The sequence below is a fragment of the Macaca thibetana genome, chromosome 20, assembly GCF_024542745.1.
Source record: "Macaca thibetana thibetana isolate TM-01 chromosome 20, ASM2454274v1, whole genome shotgun sequence".
Taxonomy (NCBI): domain Eukaryota; kingdom Metazoa; phylum Chordata; class Mammalia; order Primates; family Cercopithecidae; genus Macaca; species Macaca thibetana.
In genome coordinates, this window is record NC_065597.1 from 70,581,881 (window position 1) to 70,606,363 (window position 24,483).

General features: G+C 48.8%; 1 protein-coding gene across 1 annotated transcript; it reads left to right on the forward strand.

Annotated features, from left to right (window-relative positions):
• Window positions 1–1,690: 1,690 nt before the first annotated feature.
• On the forward strand, window positions 1,691–24,483 carry C20H16orf89 (chromosome 20 C16orf89 homolog). The gene is made up of 8 exons (XM_050774416.1): window positions 1,691–2,012; window positions 6,434–6,583; window positions 8,663–8,813; window positions 10,470–10,587; window positions 13,140–13,275; window positions 13,948–14,052; window positions 21,685–21,771; window positions 24,132–24,483. Exons 1-8 carry the CDS (start codon window positions 1,805–1,807, stop codon window positions 24,260–24,262), a joined length of 1,086 nt encoding a protein of 361 aa, XP_050630373.1. The 5' UTR covers window positions 1,691–1,804; the 3' UTR covers window positions 24,263–24,483.

Sequence of the window (24,483 nt, forward strand, 5' to 3'; positions counted from 1 at the left end):
CTTGAAATGTGGATAGTCTGAAATGAAATGTGCCCAGCCTGGCATGGTGGCTTACACCTGTAGTGCCAGCTACTTGGGAGGCTAAAGCAGGAGGGTCCCTTGAGCCCAGGAGCTCAACACCGCAGTGAACTATGACCATGCCACTGCACTCCAGCTTGGGCAACAGAGTGAGACCCTGTCTCTTAAAAATAAAATAATAAAGGCCGGCCCCTATAATCCCAGCACTTTGGGAGGCCGAGGCAGGCAGATCACGAGGTCAGGAGATCGAGACCATCCTGGCTAACACAGTGAAACCCCATCTCTACTAAAAATACAAAAAATTAGCCGGGGGTGGTAGCGGGCGCCTGTAGTCCCAGCTACTCGGGTGACTGAGGCAGGAAAATGGCGTGAACCTGGGAGACGGAGCTTGCAGTGAGCCGAGATCGCGCCACTGCCCTCCAGCCTGGGCGACAGAGCGAGACTCCATCTCAAAAATAAATAAATAAATAAAATAAAAAATAAAATAATAGTGTTGTGAACGTAAACTACTCATCAATTTCAAAGACTTAGTATGAGAAAAATAAAAATAAATCATTTCTATATTGATTACAGATGTAATTATAATATTTTAAATCTTGGGTCAAATAAACTAGATCGTTAAAATTAACTTCACCCGCTTATTGCCGCTCTCTTGGATGTGGCTGCTAGGAAATGTTGAAATGCACACATGGCTCACCTTTGTAGCTCCAATTCTATTTCAACTGGACGGTGCCCCTCTAAGGAAGTTTGCCTCAGCTCAAGGCAGATGTGCCCTCAAATGAGTTTGTTGCCGGGCGCAGTGGCTCAAGCCTGTAATCCCAGCACTTTGGGAGGCCGAGATGGGTGCATCACGAGGTCAGGAGATCGAGACCATCCTGGCTAACACAATGAAACCCCGTCTCTACTAAAAAATACAAAAAGCTAGCCGGGCGAGGTGGCGGGTGCCTGTAGTCCCAGCTACTCAGGAGGCTGAGGCAGGAGAATGGAGCTTGCAGTGAGCTGAGATGCGGCCACTGCACTCCAGCCTGGGCAACAGAGCGAGACTCCGTCTCAAAAAAAAAAAGAAAAAAAGAGTTTGTTTCAAATTGATTTAAAACAAAGGCTGGGTGTGGTGGCTCATGCCTGTAATCCCAGAACTTTGGGAGCCCGAGGAGGGTGGATCACTTGAGCGCATGAGTTCAAGAGCATCCTGAGCAACATAGTGAGACCCTGTCTCTATAAAAAAGAAAAAATTAGCCAACCAAGGTGGCACATGCCTCTAGTCCCAGCTATTCAGGAGGCTAAGGCAAGAGGATCTATTGAGCCCAGGAGGTCAAGGCTGCAGTGAGCTGTGATCAAACCACTGCACTCCAGCCTGGGCAAGAGAATGAGACCCTATTTCAAAAAACAAAGAAAGAAAAAAAAATTTGTTTTTTGCTTTCAGAGCTTTTGGATTTCTGGGTTGAATTGCAATTGCTAGATCAAAGATGTAGCCTGTGGGTCTGGAGAATCAGGGCCAAGAAGGACAGGGCGGGCACCCCTCTCCCCAGCACCCCGCGGGCAGCAGGCTCTACGCCCAGGACTGGTCTAACCTCCGCTGCCTCGCAGTCATCCCCCCGCAGCCACCCTTCCCAGAGTCCTTTGCCCAGGCCACCCCAGGCTTTTTGGCAGCCCTGCCGGGCCACTGGTCTTCAGGTCTGCCAGGGGGAGGTGGGGAGGAGGTGGGAGGAGGGCGTGCAGAGGCGGCCTGGGCTGGGCCAGAGCTCGGGGTGCTGAGCGTGTGACCAGCTGTGAGCAGAGGCCAGCCATGGCCAGCCCGGGGCTGCTGCTCCTGCTCTTACTGACGGCACTGCCACCGCTGGGGTCCTACTCGCTGCCTGGACTGGACACTGCCGAAAGTAAAGCCACCATTGCGGACCCAATCCTGTCTGCGCTGGAGAGAGCCACCGTCTTCCTAGAACAGAGGCTGCCCGAAATCAACCTGGATGGCATGGTGGGGGTCCGCGTGCTGGAAGGTAAGTGAGCCCCAGTTCCCCTGGCTGGACACTGGGAAGCTAGCTCTCAGCTTTGTCCTCTGCCCTGCTCTGTACGCCTGGGACCTGGCAGCCTCCTGGCCCCCGAATAGCCTGCCTCAGCTATAAGGAGACAGGAGACCAGGGGATGGCTCTTCCTGGGGGCTGTGGCCCAGCTAAGTGTTACCAATTTTTTAGAAGTAGGAAAGATTTAAAGGCAACATGGGAAGGGATTTGGGAATTATCTTTTTCTCAGAATGAAATGATCCATTTGACAGCCCCTCCTGACTCACCACGAACAAGGGGAGCAGGGAGAGAGCTCCGCGAACAGATATTGGTGGGAGGGCCCCTCCCCTTGAGGGAGCTGGCTGTGGACAAAACTCAGGACCCTCAAGATCCGGTTCCAACCCTGCTTCCTCCACTTCCAGCCAGAGTCTCCTGAAGTTTCTGCAAGAACAGTCAAGTGTTTGTTTAGCTTTAAGAGCTATAAGATCCCCAAGAAGGGGGCTGGAGACAGGCCAAGGCAAACACACACACACCCATCATGCACAGACACACAAACATGCATGCATGCACGCACACACACACACGCACATCACACACACACAAGCACGCATGCACGCACACACACGCACATTATACACACACAAGCATGCATGCACACACACAAACATGCACATCACACACACAAGCACGCATGCATGCGCGCACACACACAGGCATGCACGCACGCACACACACGCAAGCATGCATGCACACACACATGCACATCACACAAGCATGCATGCACGCACACACACATCACAGACACAAGCATGCATGCATGCACACGAACATGCACATCACACACACAAGCATGCATGCATGTACACACAAACATGCATGCACGCACACACACACGCACATCACACACACAAGCACACATGCACGCACACACACATGCACATCACACACGCAAACACGCATGCACACACACAAGCACACATCACACACAAGCACGCATGCACGCACACACACACACACCACACACACACAAGCACGCATGCACACACACACACTCACATCACACACACATCACACACACACAAGCACGCATGGACGCACGCACACATCACACACACAAGCACACATCACACACAAGCACGCATGCACGCACACACACGCACATCACACACAAGCATGCATGCACGCACACAAACATGCACATCACACACATGCATATCACATGCAAGCACGCATGCACACACACACAAGCACACACACAAGCACACATCACACACACAAGCATGCATGCACGCACACACGCACACCACACACACACAAGCACGCATGCATGCACACACACATCACACACAAGCACGCATGCACACACACACGCACATCACACAAAAGCACGCATGCACGCAAACACACGCACATCACACACAAGCACACATCACACACACAAGCACACATGCACGCGCACACACATGCACATCACACAAGCACACATCACACACACAACCATGCATGCACGCACATACACGCACATGACACACACACACAAGCACGCATGCATGCACACACAAGCACATCACACACACGCAAGCACACACACACACAAGCACGCATGCACGCACACACACACATCACACACAAGCACGCATGCACGCACACACACACGCACATCACACACACAAGCACACATCACGCACACAAGCACACATGCACACGCACACGCACATCACACACACAAGCACGCATGCACGCACACGCACATCACACAAGCACACATGCACGCGCACACACGCAACACACACAAGCACACATCACACACAAACACATGCACGCACACACACGCACATCACACACTAGCACGCAGGCACACACACGCACATCACACACACACAAGCACACATCACACACAAGCACTCATGCACGCACACACGCACATCACACACAAGCACGCAGGTGGCTCCCACGGGGGTGGGTGCTTCCTGGGGCGCATGTGATAGCAAAAGCTGCAGTTCCCTAAGTATCTGCTCAACGTGGGCACAACCCAGGTGCACTGCATGGAGTACTTCAATGCCCTATCCCCGTCTTCCCTGAGGTTACACCCATTATTATTATCCTCTTTTACCAGTGAAGGGAGGGGGTTCTCTTACTCATGACTGGGTAGCATTCACTGGGAAAGCGGACCCACCTAACAGCCTCAGACCAGATTCCCCGCTCCTTGACAGCCGCAGCGGGCCCGGCTTCTCCATCCACGCCACATCACACATCCACTGCCCCTTCCCCTCGCAATAATCTTGCTCCATAAGAGATTCCCCAGGAATTCAGTGCTTAATACAACCACAACCGTGAACTGTGCCCAGAAGGGAGCAAAGGCAGTGCCAGTGCCTAGAACAGAACTTCAGAACCGGACTACCAGAGTTCAAATCCTGGATCTCCCCCAACTGGCTGCATGGCACTGAGTTACCTGCTCTCGTGGAGTTTTGGTTTCCTCATCCTTCAGCTGAGCTGGTGGATGGCAGTAGCACACAATCATGCACATGTATCTCGTGAGATTGTGTGTCTATGTCATCTTACCAGTGGGGCAGTACTTGTCAGCCATTACTGTTTCCATTTATCAAAGCGCTGAGCATCCTTGACTAGCAGCAACGGCTTCTTCATCTGTATCTCTCTAAACAATGAGCTCCCAGTGGGCAGGGTCTACGTCCCATTGCAGCGGTCCTCAACCTTTTTGACACCAGGGACTGGTTTTGCGGAAGGCAATTTTTCCATGAACTGAGGTGGAGGGGAAGGTTTCAGGATGACTCATGTGCATTACATTTATTGTGCACTTTATTTTGTATTTAATATTATTATTATTTTGAGACAGAGTCTCGCTCTGTTGCCCAGGCTGTAGTGCAGTGGCACCACCTCGACTCACTGCAACCTCCACGTCCGGGTTCAAGTGATTCTCCTGCCTCAGCCTCCCAAGTAGTTGGGACTACAGGCGCCCGCCACCATGCCCGGCTAATTTTTGTATTTTTGGTAGAGATGAGGTTTTACCATGTTGGCCAGGCTGGTCTTGAACTCCTGGCCTCAAGTGATCCACCTGCCTCGGCCTCCCAAAGTGCTGGGATTACAGGCATGAGCCACCGTGCCCGGCCCACTTTCTGTTTATCATTATTACGTTATAATACATAATTATACAACTCACCATAATGTAGAATCAGTGGAAACCCTGAGACTGTTTTCCTGCAACTAGATAATCCCATCTGGGGGTGATGGGAGACAGTGACAGATCATCGGGCATTAGATCCTCATCATGTAATGTGTGCAACCTAGATCCCTCGTATGTGCAGTTCGTACAACAGGGTTCGCACTCCTGTGAGAATCTAACGCAGCCACTGATCTGACAGGAGGCAGAGTTCAGGCGGTAACGAGAGCGAATGATGGGGAGCGGCTGTCAATTACAGATGAAGCTTCGCTCGCTCACCCACCACTCACCTCCTGCTGTGCGGCCCCGTTCCTAACCGGCCATAGACCAGTACTGAACTGGGGGTTCAGGACCCCTGTCCTGTTGGACTTTGTAGACCCGGTGCAATCACAGGAGGAGACACTCTGACACACAGGACCCTCTCCCTGTTAGCACTCCCAAGTCTGTACTTCTTCCCTGCGGGTGTGCCCGTGAAGGGGACTGAGCAGAGGGGCGTGACAGAGCCAGTTGCCCTGAAGGACGTCCTCAGCATCCTTCTTAACCTAGCCCATCCTCCCTAACAAGGTTCCTACCTGACGGCAGCTGCCCTACTTCATCCCTCGCCCTCTCAGCCCTGTGTGGGTGCTCTCACTCAGATGCTCTCCCTCATGTCTCCCTAGTTTCTGGCCATCTCTGGATCTTCACCATTCTCTCCCACCCCAACGAAGCTACTGCTAGCCCACAGGGTACCTCTGTGGGAAGTAGAAAAAGGCCCTTCCTTCCTGAAGTCACTTGACAGCCATCTGCTGGGAAATTGTCTTACTACGTATACAAACCCATGATCCGAATGTGTGTTGCCCTTGTGCAGTGTACAACCTGCTCAACTGTACACAGTGGTTCTCTACCCTGCAACCTTTCTCTGGCCATCCAACAAGAAAGTGTCTGAGTCAAGGATTTGAGGATTTGAACCTCAAGTATCAAGGATTTGAACCCAGGTCCGCCTCCAGAAACCAAGCTCTCAGCCACCACCTTCTACCACTGTGACACCCATTCCCATTGCCCAAATCACCCTCATCCTGACCTCATTTCCAGTCAGCTCAGTAAATCCTTCCCCTCTGAGTGCTGGAGAAGCCAGAGAGGCTCCCAGGAAGCATTAGACTTTGGGGAAATTTTTTTTTCCCTGTTTCAAGGCAAAAAACAAAACAAAACAAAAAAGTCCCAATTCCAAATAGTAGAGTGAATTAACTCCGATCTCTTCCAGAGCAGCTAAAAAGCGTCCAGGAGAAGTGGGCTCAGGAGCCCCTGCTGCAGCCGCTGAGCCTGCGCGTGGGGACGCTGGGGGAGAAGCTGGAGGCTGCCATCCAGAGATCCCTCCTCTACCTCAAGCTGAGTGACCCCAAGTACCTAAGAGGTGAGCACACGTGGGGTGTCCCATTCCCTCAGGAACAGCGCCTCTGGGGATATTGACTGAAATAACCCAGTGTGGGCTCTCCTGGGGCTAGGCTGGGCTGGGACAGTCCGTAACCAACTTCGACCTGTCTGCTGAACAAGCCACAGACAAGCCCTGGGGACATGCGGTCATCCTTGACTTCAGACTCTGATGGGCTCTCCCCCCGACACAGAGGGGTGCGGAGTAGGCAGGGTGTCTACTCTCATGCATTCAGTGCATGCGCAAGCTGGAGGTCCTGGTCCTGGACCAGAGCGGAGGGGCTGGGCTGTCCCAGAGGGGAGAGTGTCCAAAAGGCGATGTGACCCTTTGCACAGCAAACAGTAGTGTCCCATATCACCAAATTATATTAATCCACTTCATTAAATGTCAGTAAAAATTCCTGAAGTTGTCCACACTCTATTTTCCAAAATGGTGGGGTTTATCTCTCTCACGCCTTATGACCACTGAGAGTCTCTCTTTCCTCACTAGCTCAGAGTGACCCTGCAAAAGCTCCCATCTAATAAGTCTGGCTGAGTTGTTCCTGGATGGCAAGGGTGGGGCACAAATAACCAGCCCGTCATGCTGCTCCAAGCCTGTCTCCCCTGCTCCCCGCTCCCATCAGATGTGTGGGGGTCAGCGGGGAGGTAGCCAGGCCATCTTCACGCTCACACGGCAGTCCAGCCGCAGGGACCATAGCCCAGGCCGACCTTTATAGTGTTGAGGTCTCCACCCTCTCCCAGTCCTGGTCCCTAACACGGGCCGACCTTTCCAGTGTTGAGGGCCCCACCCTCTCCCAGGCCTGGTCCCTAACACGGGCTGACCTTTCCAGTGTTGAGGGCCCCACCCTCTCCCAGGCCTGGTCCCTAACACTGTCCCCGCCTATGTCGCCTTAAAGATGCCTATGACCGGGCACCTGTTTAGTTAAGAGCTCCACTTTCTCACCAAACCAAAGGGGTCTACTAATATCACCTCCCTGCTAATCCCACCTCCCCACTTGTTGTTGTTGTTGTTGTTGTTGTTGTTTTGAGACAGAGTCTCACCCTGTTGCCCAGGCTGGAGTGCAGTGGTGCAGTCTCGGCTCACCGCAACCTCTGCCTCCTGGGTTCAAGTGATTCTTCTGCCTTAGCCTCCCAAGTAGCTGGGACTACAGGCACCCGCCACCACGCCCAGCTAATTCTTTTTCTTTTTTTTTTTTTGAGACGGAGTCTTGGTCTGTTGCCCAGGCTGGAGTGCAGTGGCGCAATCTCAGCTCACTGCAAGCTCCGCCTCCCGGGTTCACACCATTCTCCTGCCTCAGCCTCCCGAGTAGCTCCTTCTCCAAGCCCCCAGGGCTGAAGCCAGGAGTTTGTGCAGACCCAGGTGCAGCTCCCCAAAAATTAGCTGGTGGCACCCGCCACCACGCCCGGGTAATTTTTTATATTTTTAGTAGAGACAGGATTTCACTGTGTTAGCCAGGTTGGTCTTGAACTCCTGACCTCAAGTGATTTGCCCGCCTCGGCCTCCCAAAGTGCTGGAATTATAGGCGTGAGCCCTATCACTAAAAAAAAAAAAAAAAAAAAAAAAAAAAAAGCCAATCATAGCTCACTGCATTCTCCAGCATCTTCCTGCCTCAGCTGGGACTACAGGTGCACACCACCACACCTGGCTACTTTTTTCATTTTTGTGGAGACAGAGTCTTGCTATGTTACCTAGGCAGGTCTGGAACTTTGGGCCTCGGGCGATCTTCCTTCCTTAGCCTCCCCAAGTGCTGGGATGACAGGTGTAAGCCCCGCACCTGGGAAACGAACCCTTTTATTTATCTGGGTCTTCCATGGGATGCAGTGGGTTTAGTCAAATCCCGTCCCAACACTGTTCCTATTGATTGGGGGAAAAATGGTTTTATAAGCGAAAGGAGCTTTCTTGAGTGTTTCAAACCCAATCTGGAGCCAGGAGACAGGGCTTAAAGCCCTGAGCTGCACCTGCCAGTGGGCAGAGCTGCCGGAGGGGGTGGGGACACCAGGGTGGCCCACTGCTCGTGGATCACCCCCACAGCCTGCCCCACCTATCTGTCCTCTCTGGCAGAGTTCCAGCTGACCCTCCAGCCCGGGTTTTGGAAGCTCCCACATGCCTGGATCCACACCAACGCCTCCTTGGTCTACCCCACGTTCGAGCCCCAGGACTCATTCTCAGAGGAGAGCAGCGACGCATGCCTGGTGCAGCTGCTGGGAACCGGGTGGGCCCTGCACTTGCCCTATTTGCTGGAAACCCAAACGCACTTGTTCTCAGCTGGCCCTGTCCCGCTCCTCCTTCTCCAAGTCCCCAGGGCTGAAGCCAGGGGTTTGTGCAGACCCAGGTGCAGCTCCCCAAAGCTGCCGGGCTCTGCCCTCTCCCACTCTTGCAGGGTGCCCCATGCTCCAGCTGCCCGCTGGCCTCCCATGCCACAGCGGGTCTTCCAGCAGCCACAGCTGAACACACCACCTCCAGGTCCCAGGACAAATTCCCAATTCCTCTCCACCCTTCCAAGTCCCCAGGCCCCTAGAGGCCTCTTTTCAGACTCTCCCAGGCTCCCTCCCACTTCAAAGACTTTGCTCCCCCACCCCACCCACCCCACCCCTTGGGCCTCAGGAAGTCTGTCCATCCCCCAGGGTTGGTGCCAGCATCCTACCTCCAAACCCCATCCTACCTCCGACCCCAGCACATAGCAGACCTCCCGTGAGAGGTCTTATAGCCACAGATGCAATTTACATTTGTATTATGGGCCTGTCCCCATCCCCAGTGAGGATGCAGGTCCGGGAAGGCAGGACTGAGCCTAGTTGGGCTCCTCATTTTATCCTGGTACTTGGTGGGCTTGGAGCAAGACCCTAGGGCAGCCCTGGGCGCAGGAGCCCATGGGCAAAGTGGGCAGCAGGTGCCCAGGCCGCATCCTCTCAGCATCCTTCAGAGCAGTGCTTGGGCCAGGACATGGCTGAGCTCACCGAGGGGTTGGGCCCCAGTCAAGGACCCCTGCTTTCTTAAAAAATTTTATTTAATTTTTTTTTGAGACAGAGTCTCACTCTGTCATCCAGGCTGGAGTGCAGTGGTGTGTTCTTTCTCGGCTCACGGCAACCTCTGCCTCTCAGGTTCAAGCGATTCTCGTGCCTCAGCCTCCTGAGTAGGTGGGATTACAGACGTACGCCACCACACCCGGCTAATTTTTGTAGTTGTGTGTGTATTTTTTCTTTTCATTTATTCATTTATTTTGAGATGCAGTCTCACTCCGTCTCCCAGCCTGGAGTGCAGTGATGCAATCTCAGCTCACCGCAACCTCTGCCTCCCAGATTCAAGTGATTCTCAAGTGATTCTACCTCAGCCTCCCAAGTAGCTGGGATTACAGGTGTGTGTCACCATGTCCAGCTAATTTTTGTGTTTTTGGTAGAGACAGGGTTTCACCATGTTGGCCAGGCTGGTCTCGAACTCCTGACCTCAGGCGACCTGCCTGCCTCAGCCTCCCAAAGTGCTGGGATTACAGGTGTGAGCCGCCGCGCCCGGCTGGTGCAGGAGGAATAAGCATGTTGGGCCCAGATTCCAAGTGGTCTGGATTCAAGGACCCACCATTTAGGGCTGGAAAAGATGTGATTTGTCCCAGGGAGCAAGAGGAAGTTTCAGCCTTGGTGGCTTCCTCAACCCCGGGATAGCTCTAGCATCATCTTTCCTGTGCTAGGGCAGCCAGATTTAGCAAATCGAGATGCAGAACTGCTATATTTTCTCTGGCAACCCCCATGCCCAGCTGGGTGTCTGGAATCTACTGGGAGTTCCAAGAACTACAACTGGGAGGCTGGATCGCAACCTGGGAAGACGCAGGGCAGGGTCAGTGCTCCATCCTTAACAGCTTGGAACCACTTTCCCCCAGGACAGACAGCAGCGAGCCCTGCGGCCTCTCGGACCTCTGCAGGAGCCTCATGACCAAGCCTGGCTGCTCGGGCTACTGCCTGTCCCACCAAATGCTCTTCTTCCTCTGGGCCAGAATGGTGAGTACCCAGGGAGCCCCGCCGTGCCAGCGGAAGGGGAAGGAAAAAGGAAAAGGGGCGGCCGAACGTGGTGGCTCACACCTGTAATCCCAGCACTTTAGGAGGCCAAGGCGGGCAGATCACTTGAGGCCAGGAGTTCAAGACCAACTGGGCCAACATGGTGAAACCCCTTCTATATTAAAAACACATGGCCGGGCGCGGTGGCTCACGCCTGTAATCCCAGCACTTTGGAAGGCCGAGGCGGGCGGATCACAAGGTCAGGAGATCGAGACCATGGTGAAACCCCGTCTCTACTAAAAATAGAAAAAAATTAGCCGGGCGCAGTGGCGGGCGCCTGTAGTCCCAGCTACTCGGGAGGCTGAGGCCGGAGAATGGCGGGAACCCGGGAGGCGGAGCTTGCAGTGAGCCGAGATCGCGCCACTGCACTCCAGCCTGGGCGACAGAGCGAGACTCCGTCTCAAAAAAAAAAAAAAATAAAAAATAAAAAATAAAAACACAAAAATTAATTAGCTGGGCGTGGTGGTGCACACCTGTAATCTCAGCTACAAGGGGAGGCTGAGGCAGGAGAATCGCTGGAACCTGGGAGGTAGAGGCTGCAGTGAGCGAGATCACGCCATTGCACTCCAGCCTGGACAACGGAGTGAGACTGTCTCAAAAAAAAAAAAGAAAAAGAAAAAGAAAAAAGAAAGAAAGAAATGAAAAGGGGCCTGTGGCAATGTAATTTTGTCTGCTACATACCAGGAAAATAAGCAGAGTTTTGGATTTGTACTTGGGACTTCAGGAGGGAGAAATAGGGCCCCTACCATACTTCTGCTGTGTAACTGAGCCAATTTGGGATCTGGCATTTGGGATTCTGCTGAGCCGGTGAAACAGACAGCTTTGCCTGCTGAACTGGACTGCAGGGCATCAGAAAAACACAATAAGAGAAAGACAGAGAGAATAAAAGAGAACCATCAGAAAGAACTCTGTAAACAAAAACAAATGAATGAGGCTAGGCACCGTGGCTCACGCCTGTAATCCCCGTACTTGGGGAGGCCAAGGTGGGTGGATCACTTGAGATCAGGAGTTCGAGACCAGCCTGACCAACAAGGTGAAATCCCGTCTCTACTAAAAATATAAAAATTAGTTGGGCATGGTGGCGTGCACCTGTAATCCCAGCTACTCAGGAGGCTAAGGCAGGAGTATCACTTGAACCAGGGAGGCAGAGGCTGTAGTGAGCTGAGATCATGCCACTACATTATTCTCATATATATATATATATACACACACACACACACACACACGTATATATGCCACTATATATACATATGGCACTTTATATACACATATTAAAAATATAAAATAAAGAACTATATATATAGTGGCACATATATATAGTGGCATATATATATGTGGCATATATATATAAAAATATATATGCCACAATATATATTTCTTTTCTTTATATATATACACACCACTATATATATATATATATATGCCACTATATATTTTTTTCTTTTTTCTTTTTTTTTTGAGACAGAGTCTCACTCTGTTGCCCAGGCTGGAGTGCAGTGGTGTGATCTTGGCTCACTGCAACCTCTGCCTCCTGAATTTAAGCAATTATCTGCCTCAGCCTTCCAAGTAGCTGGGATTACAGGCACATGCCACCATGCCCAGCTAATTTTTGTATTTTTAGTAGAGAAGAAATTTCACCATGTTGGCCAGGCTGGTCTTGAAATCCTGACCTCGTGATCCACCCGCCTCAGCCTCCCAACATGCTGGGATTATAGGCGTGAGCTACCGCGCCTGGCCATATAAATTTCTTCATATAGAAAAGTAGGGTTCATCATCTTTGTCCAGAAATTCTTAGGTGAGGGGACGCTGTTTTTTTTTTCCAACAGAGTTTAAAACTGATTATTTCTCAGCAAGCTGTGACAGACCAATATTTTAATAAATACAATAAAAACCATATTACAAGGGAATGATTTTGATCATCAGATTCAACAGGTGGAAAGTCACTCTGAACACTGCCGCGGAAGTGTCTAAAGTCTGCTGTCAACTCCTGTCCTTTTCTCCCAGCATATGCAGTGACCAGCCCGGTTCTCCGCCCACACTTTGAGTAGCACTGAAGCTGCCCACGGGGTCAGGCTGCTTGTAGATTGCATTGCCTCCCCGCAATCATACAGCACCTCCTAGTGGCTCAGGCCTCACACTGGGCACTTCCCAGCTGTGTCATCCACCCACATGAGAGCCCCTCTGGTGCAGTTTCTAGCGGCCTCACTCTTTCCCAATAAAAACTTTTGAGGCTCAGAAAGGTTACTTTAGCAAATTAAGATCACACAGCTCCTAATCGGCAGAGCTGGATCTCGAACCCAACTCTCTCTGATGAAGGAGCCCCAGCAGGCTGGGGGTGTGCATGGGGAAGAAATCCTGCAAAAAGGAGAAAAAGACCTGTCCTAAACACAGCCCCTTGCAAGACTGTCTCAGAACTGCAAGACTTTCCCATAGCAGGGCATGTGTCTGTCATCCATACCACTGACTCCTTCGTCTTTGGGTGTTTGTCTCCCCAGAGGGGATGCACACAGGGACCGTTCCAACAGAGCCAGGACTATATCAACCTCTTCTGCGCCAACATGATGGACCTGAACCGCAGAGCTGAGGCCATCGGATATGCCTACCCTACCCGGGACATCTTCATGGAAAACAGTATGGCCAGCATTCTGCCCCAGGGACAAAGGAGCAGGGTGTCCCCCGACCAACACAAACACACACACACACACACACACACACAGAGTTGCCAGATTAAGCAAGTAAACAGAGTGCTCAGTTAAATTTGAACTTCAGATAAGCAATGAATCCATTTTTAGTATAAGTTTATCCCAAATATTTCATGGGTTATACTTATACTCAAAAATTATATTCATTGTTTATCGAAAACCCAAATGTAACTGGGCATCCTGTATTTCACCTGCCACTGTGTGACAGCTTCCTGGCCCCAAAGGCTGCCCCAGTGACTAAGCTCTACACAGATGGACCAGGTCACTGGCAGATAGACCTCCAAAGTCATATGGATAGGTGAGACAGGGAGCGCTTGGGCGGCTTCTCGCTGGCTGGGGTGTCCAAACCCCTCCACTGACCCTGACTTTGGAGCAGCCCTGACCAAGGCCCTCAGTGGGAGGTGGGACACAAGTGTGGGAGCCCCTAGTTGCTCAGGCAAAGGCTCGAGCTGCCTCCTTCCAGCCCCTGCATTGAACGCCCACCCCCTAGTGCTGCCTAACCCAGGCAGATGAACGCAGGTGGTACCGTGGCAGCCCTGGGGAGTGGGAGGAGGTGGGCCTGGGGGGCAGGCCTGCAGAGGGCCCCCGTCTTTACTTCCAGTCATGTTCTGTGGAATGGGCGGCTTCTCCGACTTCTACAAGCTCCGGTGGCTGGAGGCCATTCTCAGCTGGCAGAAACAGCGGGAAGGATGCTTCGGGGAGCCCGGTGAGCTGCGCTGCTGCCCTGGCTAAGAGCGGGGACAGTGGGGGGGTGGGGGGCGGCGCTGGGTTTCTAGGCCAGGTGTGGAAACAATGCATTGGTGTTAAGGTTGGTGAGGGATTTGTAACCTGCAGGTGCACACACACACAGACATGTGTGCACACAAGTAGAAACAGGCTCAGAGCTTTGGAAGCCAAAATGTGGCAAGACAGGAGCCCGCCTTATTGGAAGGTGTTAGCCCCTGCAGCTGCATTAACAAGCCCATTTGTATTGTACTGTTTTTAGGCTGAAGATAAAGACAAACCCAAGACTGGGTGATTTATAAAGAAAAAGACGTTTAATGGACTCACAGTTGCACATGGTTGGGGAGGCCTCACAATCATAGTGGAAGGCAAAAGGCACGTCTCACATAGCAGCAGACAAGAGAGAATGAGAAGCAAGCACAAAGGGAAATCCCTTATAAAACCATCAGCTCTTGTGAGACTTACTCACCACCATGAGAACAGTATGGGGGAAACGGCTCCCATGATTCAGTTACCTCCCACCAGGTCCCTCCCACAGCACCTGGGAATTATGGGAGCTACAATTCAAGATGAGATTTGGGTGGGGACACAGCCACACCACATCACCATTCATTCAGCAAGTACATACTGAGCACCTACTAATGTGCCAGACACCATCTAGGCTCTAGGAAAAACCAGAGCCCCGAGGAAAAGAAACATAAATCACCAGAACAAACCAAGAAGTTAAAGAATTGCACGTTCTGGTAAGAGCTATAAAGGAGACGACAGGGTGAGGAAGAAAACTCCAGGGAAGGCTCTCCAGGTGGGTGGTCAGAAACAACTACACAGGAGGAGGTGACAGAGCAGAGGGTGGAGACGCAGAGGACTCAGCCACTTCCTAGCTGGGTGACACTGAACAGCTGGTCCCTTTGGAATAAGCTGCTTCACCCCTCTGAGCCTCAATTTCCCTGTCTGTAAATAAATGAACATAGTAATCCCGACCTTCCTGAGCTGCAAGGAGAGTCGCTGTGACACATTTGAAGCCGCATAGCCTGTGCCAGGCACAGGGCAGCTCCCAGGAAATGCTAGTGTCCTCATTAGAAGCTCGGGATGCTCCAAGAAGCAAACGCTTTTGAAATAAGATGGTGTGTTTTTAAAACAGAGTTTATACAATGAAGATTCTTAGGCCCCCAGACCTAAAGCTTCAGCAGGTTGAGGATGGGGCTATGGAACTTGCATTTTTGGCTTTACTATTATTCTCCATAGACACGTAATAATGTACATATTTATAGGGTACAGTGTGATATTTCCATGCATGTATACAATATGTAATGAGCAGATGCATCACCTCAAACATCTGTCATTTCTTTGTGTTGGGAACATTCCAAATTCGCTCTTCTAGCTATTTGAAAATACGCAATAGGCTCATGCCTTATAATCCCAGCACTTTGGGAGGCCAAGGCAGGTGGATGGCTTGAGCTCAGGAATTAGAAACCAGCCTGGCCAACATGGCAAAACCCCATGTGTACTAAAAATATCAAAAAAATTAGCCAGGCGTGGTGGCGCACGCCTATGCTCCTGGCTACTTGGGAGACTGAGGTGGGTGAATCACTTGAGCCCCAGGAGGTCAAGGGGTGCTGTGAGCCATGACTGCACCACTGCACTTCAGCCTGGGTGACACAGCGAGATACTGTCTTAAAAAAAAAAAAAAAAAAAAAAAAAAAAAAAAAAAAAAAAAAAAAAACCCATGCCACAAATTGTTGTTATTTGCAATCACCCTATAGCACTATGGAACAGTACCACTTATTCCTCCTCCTGGCCATACTAGTGCATCGTCTAACCAACCTCTGGTTATCTCTTCTCCCCATCCCCCTCCCCACCTCTAGTAACCACTATTCAACACTCCCCTTCTTTTTTTTTTTAGAGATGGAGTCTCGCTCTGTCACCCAGGCTGGAGTGCAGTGGCGCTATCTCGGCTCACTGCAACCTCCACCTCCCAGGTTCAAGCCATTCTCCTGCCTCAGCCTCCCGAGTAGCTGGTACTACAGGTGTGTGCCACCATGCCCAGCTAGTTTTCATATTTTTAGTAGACACAGGGTTTCACCATGTTGGCCAGGCTGGTCAGGATCTCCTGACCTCAAGTGATGCACCTGCCTCAGCCTCCCAAAATACTGGGATTATAGGTGACCTGACTCAACACTCTACTTCTATGAGATCAATTTTTGTAGCTTCCACAAATGAGGAAGGACATGTAACATTTATCTTTCCATGCCTGGCTTACTTCAATTAATATAATGTCCTCCATGTTCATTGATGTTGCTATGAATGAAATAATTTGGTTATTTTTATGGCTAAATAGTATTTCATTAGGTCTGTATACCACATTTTCTCTGTCCATTCATCAGCTGAGAGACACTCAGTTGCTGCATCTTGGCTACTGTGAATAGTGCTGCAATAAACATGGAGGTGCAGATGTCGCTTCAACATACCAATTTCCTTTCCTTTGGATAAACACCCAGTAGTGGTATTTATCCAAGTCCTAGTTTTAGCTTTTTGAGAAATCTCCATACTGCTTTCCATAATGTCTGTACTAATTTACATTCCCATCAAGAGTGTGTAAGAGTTCTCCTTTCTCTGCATCTTTGCCAGCATTTATTTGTTGTCTTTTTTTTTTTTTTTTTTTTTTTTTTTTTTTTCTTTTTAGACACGGTCTCACTCTGTCACCCAGGCTGGAGTGCAGTGGTGCAATCTCGGCTCGCTGCAACCTCTGCCTCCCGGGTTCAAGTGATTCTTCTGTCTCAGCCTCCTGAATAGCTGAGACTACAGTGGGAGCCACCAACACCCGGCTAATTTTTTTATTTTTTGTAGAGACGGAGTTTCACCATGTTGCCCAGGCTGATCCCGAACTTCTGAGCTCAAAGTGATCCACCAGCCACGGCCTCCTAAAGTGCTGGGATTAGAGGCGTGAGGCACTGCACTTGGCCATTTTTTTGTCTTTTTGATAGTAGTGTGAGATGCTATCTCATTGTGGTTTGATTTGCATTTCCCTGATGATTAGGGATGCTGAGCATTTTTCATAGACCTGTTGGCCATTTGTATGCCTTCTTTTGAGACGTCTATGCAGCTTATTTGCCTTTTTCTTTTCCTTTTTTTTTTTTTTTTTTTTTCAGACAGTCTCATTCTGTCACCCAGGATGGTGTGCAGTAGGACAATCTTGGCTCACTGCAACCTCCACCTCCCGGGTTCAAGTGCTTCTCCTGCCTCAGCCTCCCAAGTAGCTGGGATTACAGGTACCCACCACCGCCATGCCCAGCTAATATTTGTATTTTCAGTAGAGACAGGGTTTCTCCATGTTGGCCAAGCTGGTCTTGAGCTCTTGGTCTCAAGTGATCTGCTCACCTCGACCCCCCAAAGTCCTGGGATTATAGGAGTGAGCCACTGCACCTGACCTTGTTTTGTTTACTGTAGCCTTGAAGCATATTTTGAAGTCCAGTAATATGATTCCTCCAGCTTTGTTCTTTTTCCTTAGGATTGCTTTGGCTATTTGTGGTCTTTTGTGGCTCTATATAAATTTTAGGATTTTTTTTTCTATTTCTGTGAAGAATGTCATTGGTATTTTGATTCAATCTGTAGATCACTTTGGTAGTATGGATATTTTCACAATATTGTCTTCCAATCCATAAACATGGGATGTCTTTTCATTTTTTGTGTGTTCTCTTTGATTTCTTTTATTAGTGTCTTTTACAGTTTTCCTTGTAGAGATCTTTCACCTCCTTGGTTAAATTTATTCCTGGGTATTTTGTTTTTATTTATTTTTTTTTTTTTTTTTTTTTTTTTTTTTTTTTTTTTTTGAGACGGAGTCTCACGCTGTTGCCCAGGCTGGAGTGCAGTGGCGCGATCTCGGTTCACTGCAAGCTCCGCCTTCTGGGTTCACGCCATTCTCCTGCCTCAGCCTCCTGAGTAGCTAGGACTACAGGCGCCCGCCACCGCGCCCGGCTAATTTTTTGTATTTTTAGTAGAGACGGGGTTTCACTGTGGTCTCGATCTCCTGACCTTGTGATCCGCCCGCCTCGGCCTCCCAAAGTGCTGGGATTACAGGCTTGAGCCACCGCGCCCGGCCGGGTATTTTGTTTTTAGCTCTTATAAATAGGATTACATTCTTGATTTCTTTCTCTGCTAGTTCATTGCAGGGGTATAGAAATGCTACTGTTTTTTTGTATGATTGTTCTGTATTCTGCAACTTTGTTGAATTCATTGAATTCATTCAGTTCTAAGAGTTTTTTTGGTGGAGCTTTTAGGGTTTCCTGTCTATCAGATCATGTCATCTGCAAACAGGGATAATCTGACTTCCTCCTTTTTCATTTGGATGCCCTTTTTTGTTTCTCTTGCTTAATTGCTCTGGCTAGGATTTCTAGTACTATGTTGAATAAAAATGGTGAAAGTAGGCACTCTTGTGTTGTTCCACTTCTTAGAGGAAAAGCTTTCATCTTTTCCTCATTCAGTGTAATGTTGGCTGTGGGTTTGTCATATATGACCTTTATTATATTGAGGTACATTCCTTCTATACCTAACATATTGAGAGATTTATCATGAAGGGATGTTAAATTTCATCACATGCATTTTCCTGCATCTATTAAGATGATGATATGATTTTTGTTTTTCATTCTATTGGTGTAATGTGTCATATTTATTGATTTACATACGTTGAACAATCCTTGCATCCCTGCAATAAAGTCTCCTTGTTCATGATGAATGACTTTTTTTTTGTAATGCAAAACATTCAATTACTTACTGGAAGTGGTCAAAGTAGGAAAGCCATGAATGATTTTTAATGTATTGCTGGGTTTGGTTTGCTAGTATTTTGTTAAGGATTTTTGCATCTAGGTTCATCAGGGAAATTGGCCTATAGTTTTGTTGTTGTTGTGTCCTTGTCTGGTTTTAGTATTGGGTAATGCTGAACTTGTAGAATGAGTTTGGAAAAATTTCCTCCCCTTCAATTTTCTGGAAGAGACTGAAAAGAATTGGTATTTGTTCTTCAAATATTTGGTAAAATTCATCAGTGAAACTGTCGGGTCCTGGGCTTTTTGTTTTGGGGAGACTTTTTATTACACATTCAATCCCATTACTCATAATTGGTCTGTTCAGGTTTTCTATTTCTTCTTGGTTCAATCTTGGTATGTTGTATGTGTCCAGGAATTTATCAATTTCCACTAGGTTTTCTTTTGTTTGGAGACAGAGTCTCGTTCTGTTGCCCAGGCTGAAGTGCAGTGGCGCAATGTCAGCTCACTGCAACCTCCGCCTCCCAGGTTCAAGTGATTCTCCTGCCTCAGCCTCCGAGTAGCTGGGATTACAGGCGCCCACTACCACACCTGGCTAATTTTTGTATTTTTAGTAGAGACAGGGTTTCACCATATTGACCAGGCTGGTCTCGAACTCCTGACCTCAAGTGATATGCCCACCTCAGCCTCCCAAAGTGCTGGGATTACAAGCATGAGTCACTATGCCTGGCACACTCCACTAGGTTTTCTAATTTGTTGTTTGTAATAGTCTCTAATGATCCTTTGTATTTCAGTGTTATCAGTTGTAATATTTCCTTTTTCTTTCTGATTTTATTTAGTTGAGTCTTTTTTTCTTAGTCTAGTTAATAATTTATCTATTTGTTGATCTTTTTTAAAAACCAACTTTTTGTTTCATTGATCTTTTGTATTGTTTCTTTAGTCTCTTATTTATTTCTGCTCTGATCTTTACAATTTATTTCCTTCTACTAGCTTGGGGCTTGATTTGGTCTTGATTTTCTAGTTCCTTGAGATGTATCATTAGTTCGTTACTCGAAATCTTTCTGCTTTTTTGATGTAGGCATTTATTGAAGTAAATTTCCCTCTTAATACTGCTTTTGCTATATATCCCATAGGTTTTGGCATATTGTGTTTCTATTTTCACTTGTGTTAAGAAATTTTTAAATGTTCTCCTTAATTTCTTCATTTGTTCATTGGTCATTCAGGAACATGTTGTTTAATTTCCCTGTATTTGTACAATTTTGAAAATTCCTCTTGTTATTGCTTTCTACTTTTATTCCATTGTGGTCAGGAAGATACTTGCTATGATTCAAATTCTTTTAAATTTGCTGAGACTTGTTTTTTGGCCTAACATATGGTCTATTTTGGAGACTGTTCCATGTGCTGATGAGAATATATATTCTGCAGCAGTTAGATAAAATGTTCTGTAAATGTCTGTTAGATTCATTTGGTCTCAAGTGCAGTTTAAGTTCAGTGTTTTTTTGTTGAGTTTCTGTCTAGATGATCTGTCCAATGCTGACGGCAAGGTGTTGATGTCCTCAGCTATTATTGTATTGGAGTCTATCTCTCCCTTTATATCTAATAACATTTGCTTTAGGATTCTCCAGTGTGTTTAATACATATATTTTTAGAATTGTTATGTCCTCTTGCTAAATTAATTCTTTTAACATTATATAATGACCTTCTTTGTCTCTTTTTACAGTTTTTGACTTAAAGTCTGTTTTATCTAAGTATAACTACTCCTTCTCCCTTCTGGTTTCCATTTATGCGGAAGATCTTTTCTCACCCTTTTACTTTCATTCCATATGTGTCTTTGCCAGTGAAGTGAGTTTCTTGTAGGCAGCATATAGTTGGATCATGTTTTTTTCATTTATTCAGCCAGTCTATATATCTTTTAAGTGGGGGATTGAATCAATTTGCATTCAAGGTTATTATTGGCTTGTGAGGAATTACTCCTATCATTTCATTCATTGTTTTCTGGTTATCTTCTATATCCTTTGATTTTTTTCTTCCTTTCTTATTGTTATCACTGCTACTTGGTGCTTTTCTCTAGTGATCGTTTTGCTTCTTTTCTCTTTCTCCTGTTTCTCCTCTACCAGTAACTTTTATACCTTTTCATGTTTTCATGATAGTGATTACTGTCTTTTTCTTTTCAGATGTAGGATTCCCTTGAGCACTTCTTGTAAGGCCAGTCTAGTGGTGATGAATTCCCTCAGTTTTTGCTTGTCTTGGAGGGACTTACATTTTTAACAAGCACGTCCAGTGGTTCCGATGGTGGGTGTTTGGGGAACCACAGTTTGGGAAACCATCAGTAGATGACAAGTTTAGGCCATGCAAAAGGATCTGCAGACAGGTGCAGATGGAAACTTCTGGAATAGCCTCAAGTTTCAAGAGAAGACCTAATTTCCTTGAAATGTTATTGGGGCAGGAGGTTTAGTGAGTAACATTTAAAAATTCACCTTGAGACCAGTTGCAGTGGCTCACACATATAATCCAGTACTTTGGGAGGCCAAGGCCGGAAGCTCACTTGAGCCCAGCAGTTCAAGGCCAGCCTGGGCAACATAGCGAGATCCCATCTCTACCAAAACAACAAAAAAAATTTTAATAGCTGGACATGGTAGTTCATGCCTGTAGTCCCAGCTACTTGGTAGGCTGAGGCAGGAAGGATTGTGTGAGCTCAGGAGTTTGAGGCTGCGGTGAGCTATGACTGTGCCACTGCACCCAGCCTGGCCAATAGAATGAGACCCTATCTCTAAAATAAAAGAAAAGAAGTAAAAAGAAATAAAAACATAAAAAATAAAAATCTCTCTTGAGAAGTTCAACTTTTGCTCTTCTCCCAGATGCTGAAGATGAAGAATTATCTAAAGCTATCCAATATCAACAGCATTTTTTGAGGAGAGTGAAGAGGCGAGAAAAACAATTTTCAGGTAATAAAAATACCCAAGGGAGTTTCTTGACATGAAACTGAGATATCCTAGCAAAACAGAGGCCTGTGTTTATTCTCTGCTATGGAAGAAAAGCACTTGGCATCACCAAAGGGGCACTAATCAGAGGCCCTTCATGTTTGGGAGGTGGAAGGGAGGCTGGGGGTCACTGATGGTCTCCTCTTAGAAAGTGGGGAGACAGGCCGAGTGCGATGGCTCACACCTGTAATCTCAGCACTGTGGGAGGCCAAGGCAGGTGGATCACCTGAGGTCAGAAGTTCAAGACCAGCTGGGCCAACATGGTGAAATCCCATCTCTACCAAAAATGCAAAAATTAGCCAGGCGTGGTGGCGCATGCCTGTAGTCCCAGCTACTTGGGAGGCTGACACAGGAGAATCGCTTGAACCCAGGAGACGGAGGTTGCAGTGAGCTGAGATTGTGCCACTGCACGCCAGCCTGGGTGATTGAGTGAGACTCTGTCTCAAAAAAAATAATAATAAAATAAAATAAAGTAAAACTTAAATAACTGCGGGCAAAAGCAGGAAGGGATATGGAATAACCACCTCACAGAGTAGATGTCCAACATACGTGGGTATATGATTCCAGTAACTAAACGTCTCTCCATCAACCCCACTGTGGCCTCATCATCCGCCTACAGGTGGACAGGACAGAGGAGTGAAAGCAGAAATCCAGTGAGTCAGTTTCGCAGCTGCCACCAAAGCTCAGGCAGAAGGGAGAAAAGTTCTCAGGAGACTTCCAGAGGCCTCTACCCTAGCTAGGCCTTCCTGACACAGAGGGGCTGGGGCTGCCTATGGCTGGGGTGGTAGGGGCCTGCTGTATACTACCTGGTCAACTGCCTGTTCCCAGAGTCAGACAGCCCAACACAAGAACTGTCCTAGGGACTGGAGCGGAAGACGCAGAAATTCCAGAGCCCAAGGCCCTCCCTGAGGCACCTCCAGGTTGACCAGCAGCCTACAAAACTGCCCGGCAGGGGTGTGCTCATTCTTGCACTTATGACACAAGCCCACGGAGCAGGAGGCAGCTGGTGTAGAGACTAGGAGCACAGGGTTTGAGGTCAGGTTGTGTGGGTTCGAGTCCCGCTTCTGCCTCTTACTTGCTGTGAAAGTCACACAACCTCTCTGAGCCTCATTTTCCTCATCTGTAAAATGGGCACCAAACTGTTGGGGGCTAATGACTGATCATCGTGCAAAGCCCTCCCTATTGTATGTGGCATACAGTAGACCACCAGGAGGCATGAACTGCCAGGGTTAATCATTCAGCACCTTGAAATCTGCATTCTCCCTCCCTTCAAGGGACCTGGCTGGGGTCCCGTCCCCTTCCCAAAGTTTCTGGTAGAGAAGAAAGAATTCCTGACTCCCTCCCACAAGCGGATAGATTGTGAGACTAGAGGCGTGCAGCCCACTTTGAGCTCAAAGAACTAACTACATCTAAGGGTTATTATCTCAGGCAAGTGCGCAGGCCTGAGACTCTGACTCCATGAACCATGAGGTCACATGGGACCAGGCAGACCAGAGGCAACTAACAGGAAGGCGGTTGGGGTCAGAAAATGAGCTGTGGAGTCACCAGGGCCGGGGGCTCAGCTTGGCTACCCGAGCCTCAGTTTCCCTATCTCAGAAGGTCTTACACAGGACCTGGGACAGGATTCTGGTGCATGTGGTTTATTGAGGTATGTAAGTCAGGGAAGCAGGCTAAGCCAGGCAGGAGCTGGACAGGATGCGGTCTCAGGTCAGATCCCCCCTCAGGGATGGGAGGGGAATGCCTTGGAGCATAAATTGCACCACAGAGTCATCCCCCTGGGACAAGGTGGCCAGGCTTTTGTATCCCTGTATTGGTAAGTTATTTAGGAGGGACATACCTCCCAGAGAAGGGCACCCGGCCCAGCAAAAGGGGCCTAAGGGAGCACTGAAGCACCCACTCAGTGTCTTGCAAGTTGCCTGAAACGGTATCTGCAAAGCACTTTTTTTTTTTTTTTTTTTGAGACAGAGTCTTGCTCTGTGGCCCAGGCTGGAGTGCAGTGGCACGATCTCGGCTCACTGCAACCTCTGCCTCCTGGGTTCAAGTCATTCTCTTGCCTCATTCTCTGAAGTAGCTGAGACTATAGGTGCCTGCCACCATACCTGGCTAATTTTTGTATTTTTTTAGTACAGACAGGGTTTCATCATGTTGCTCATGCTGGTCTCGAACTCTTGATCTCAAGTGATCCGCCCACCTCAGGCTCCCAAAGTGCGGGATTACAGGCGTGAGCCACCGCGCCTGGCTGAAACGCACTTTCAATGGGACTGTGTTGATTAAAGGGCCAATGTTCTTGCCACCCAGCACTCACAGGGGCTCTCTTCCCGCAGATGGCTGCTCCTCCCACAACACAGCCACAGCGGTGGCGGCCCTGGGTGGCTTCCTATACATCCTGGCAGAATACCCCCCAGCGAACAGAGAGCCACACCCATCCACACCGCCGCCGCCAAGCAGCCACTGAGACGGATGTTTCCACGCCTGCTGCCTGGAGGACGAACAGACTCCTTCAGTCCTCCTCCCTTAGATCCTGGAGGGCATGGCTCACATCCCGGGGAGCAGGCATCTGGAAGCAAAGCCACCCTGACGCCCCATCTGGGAAGCCCTGAGTACGCAGGACCAGGGTAGGTGGGGGCCGGGAGGGACTCAGGTGTGAATGGATGAATAAAGTTTGACTGTAACTGA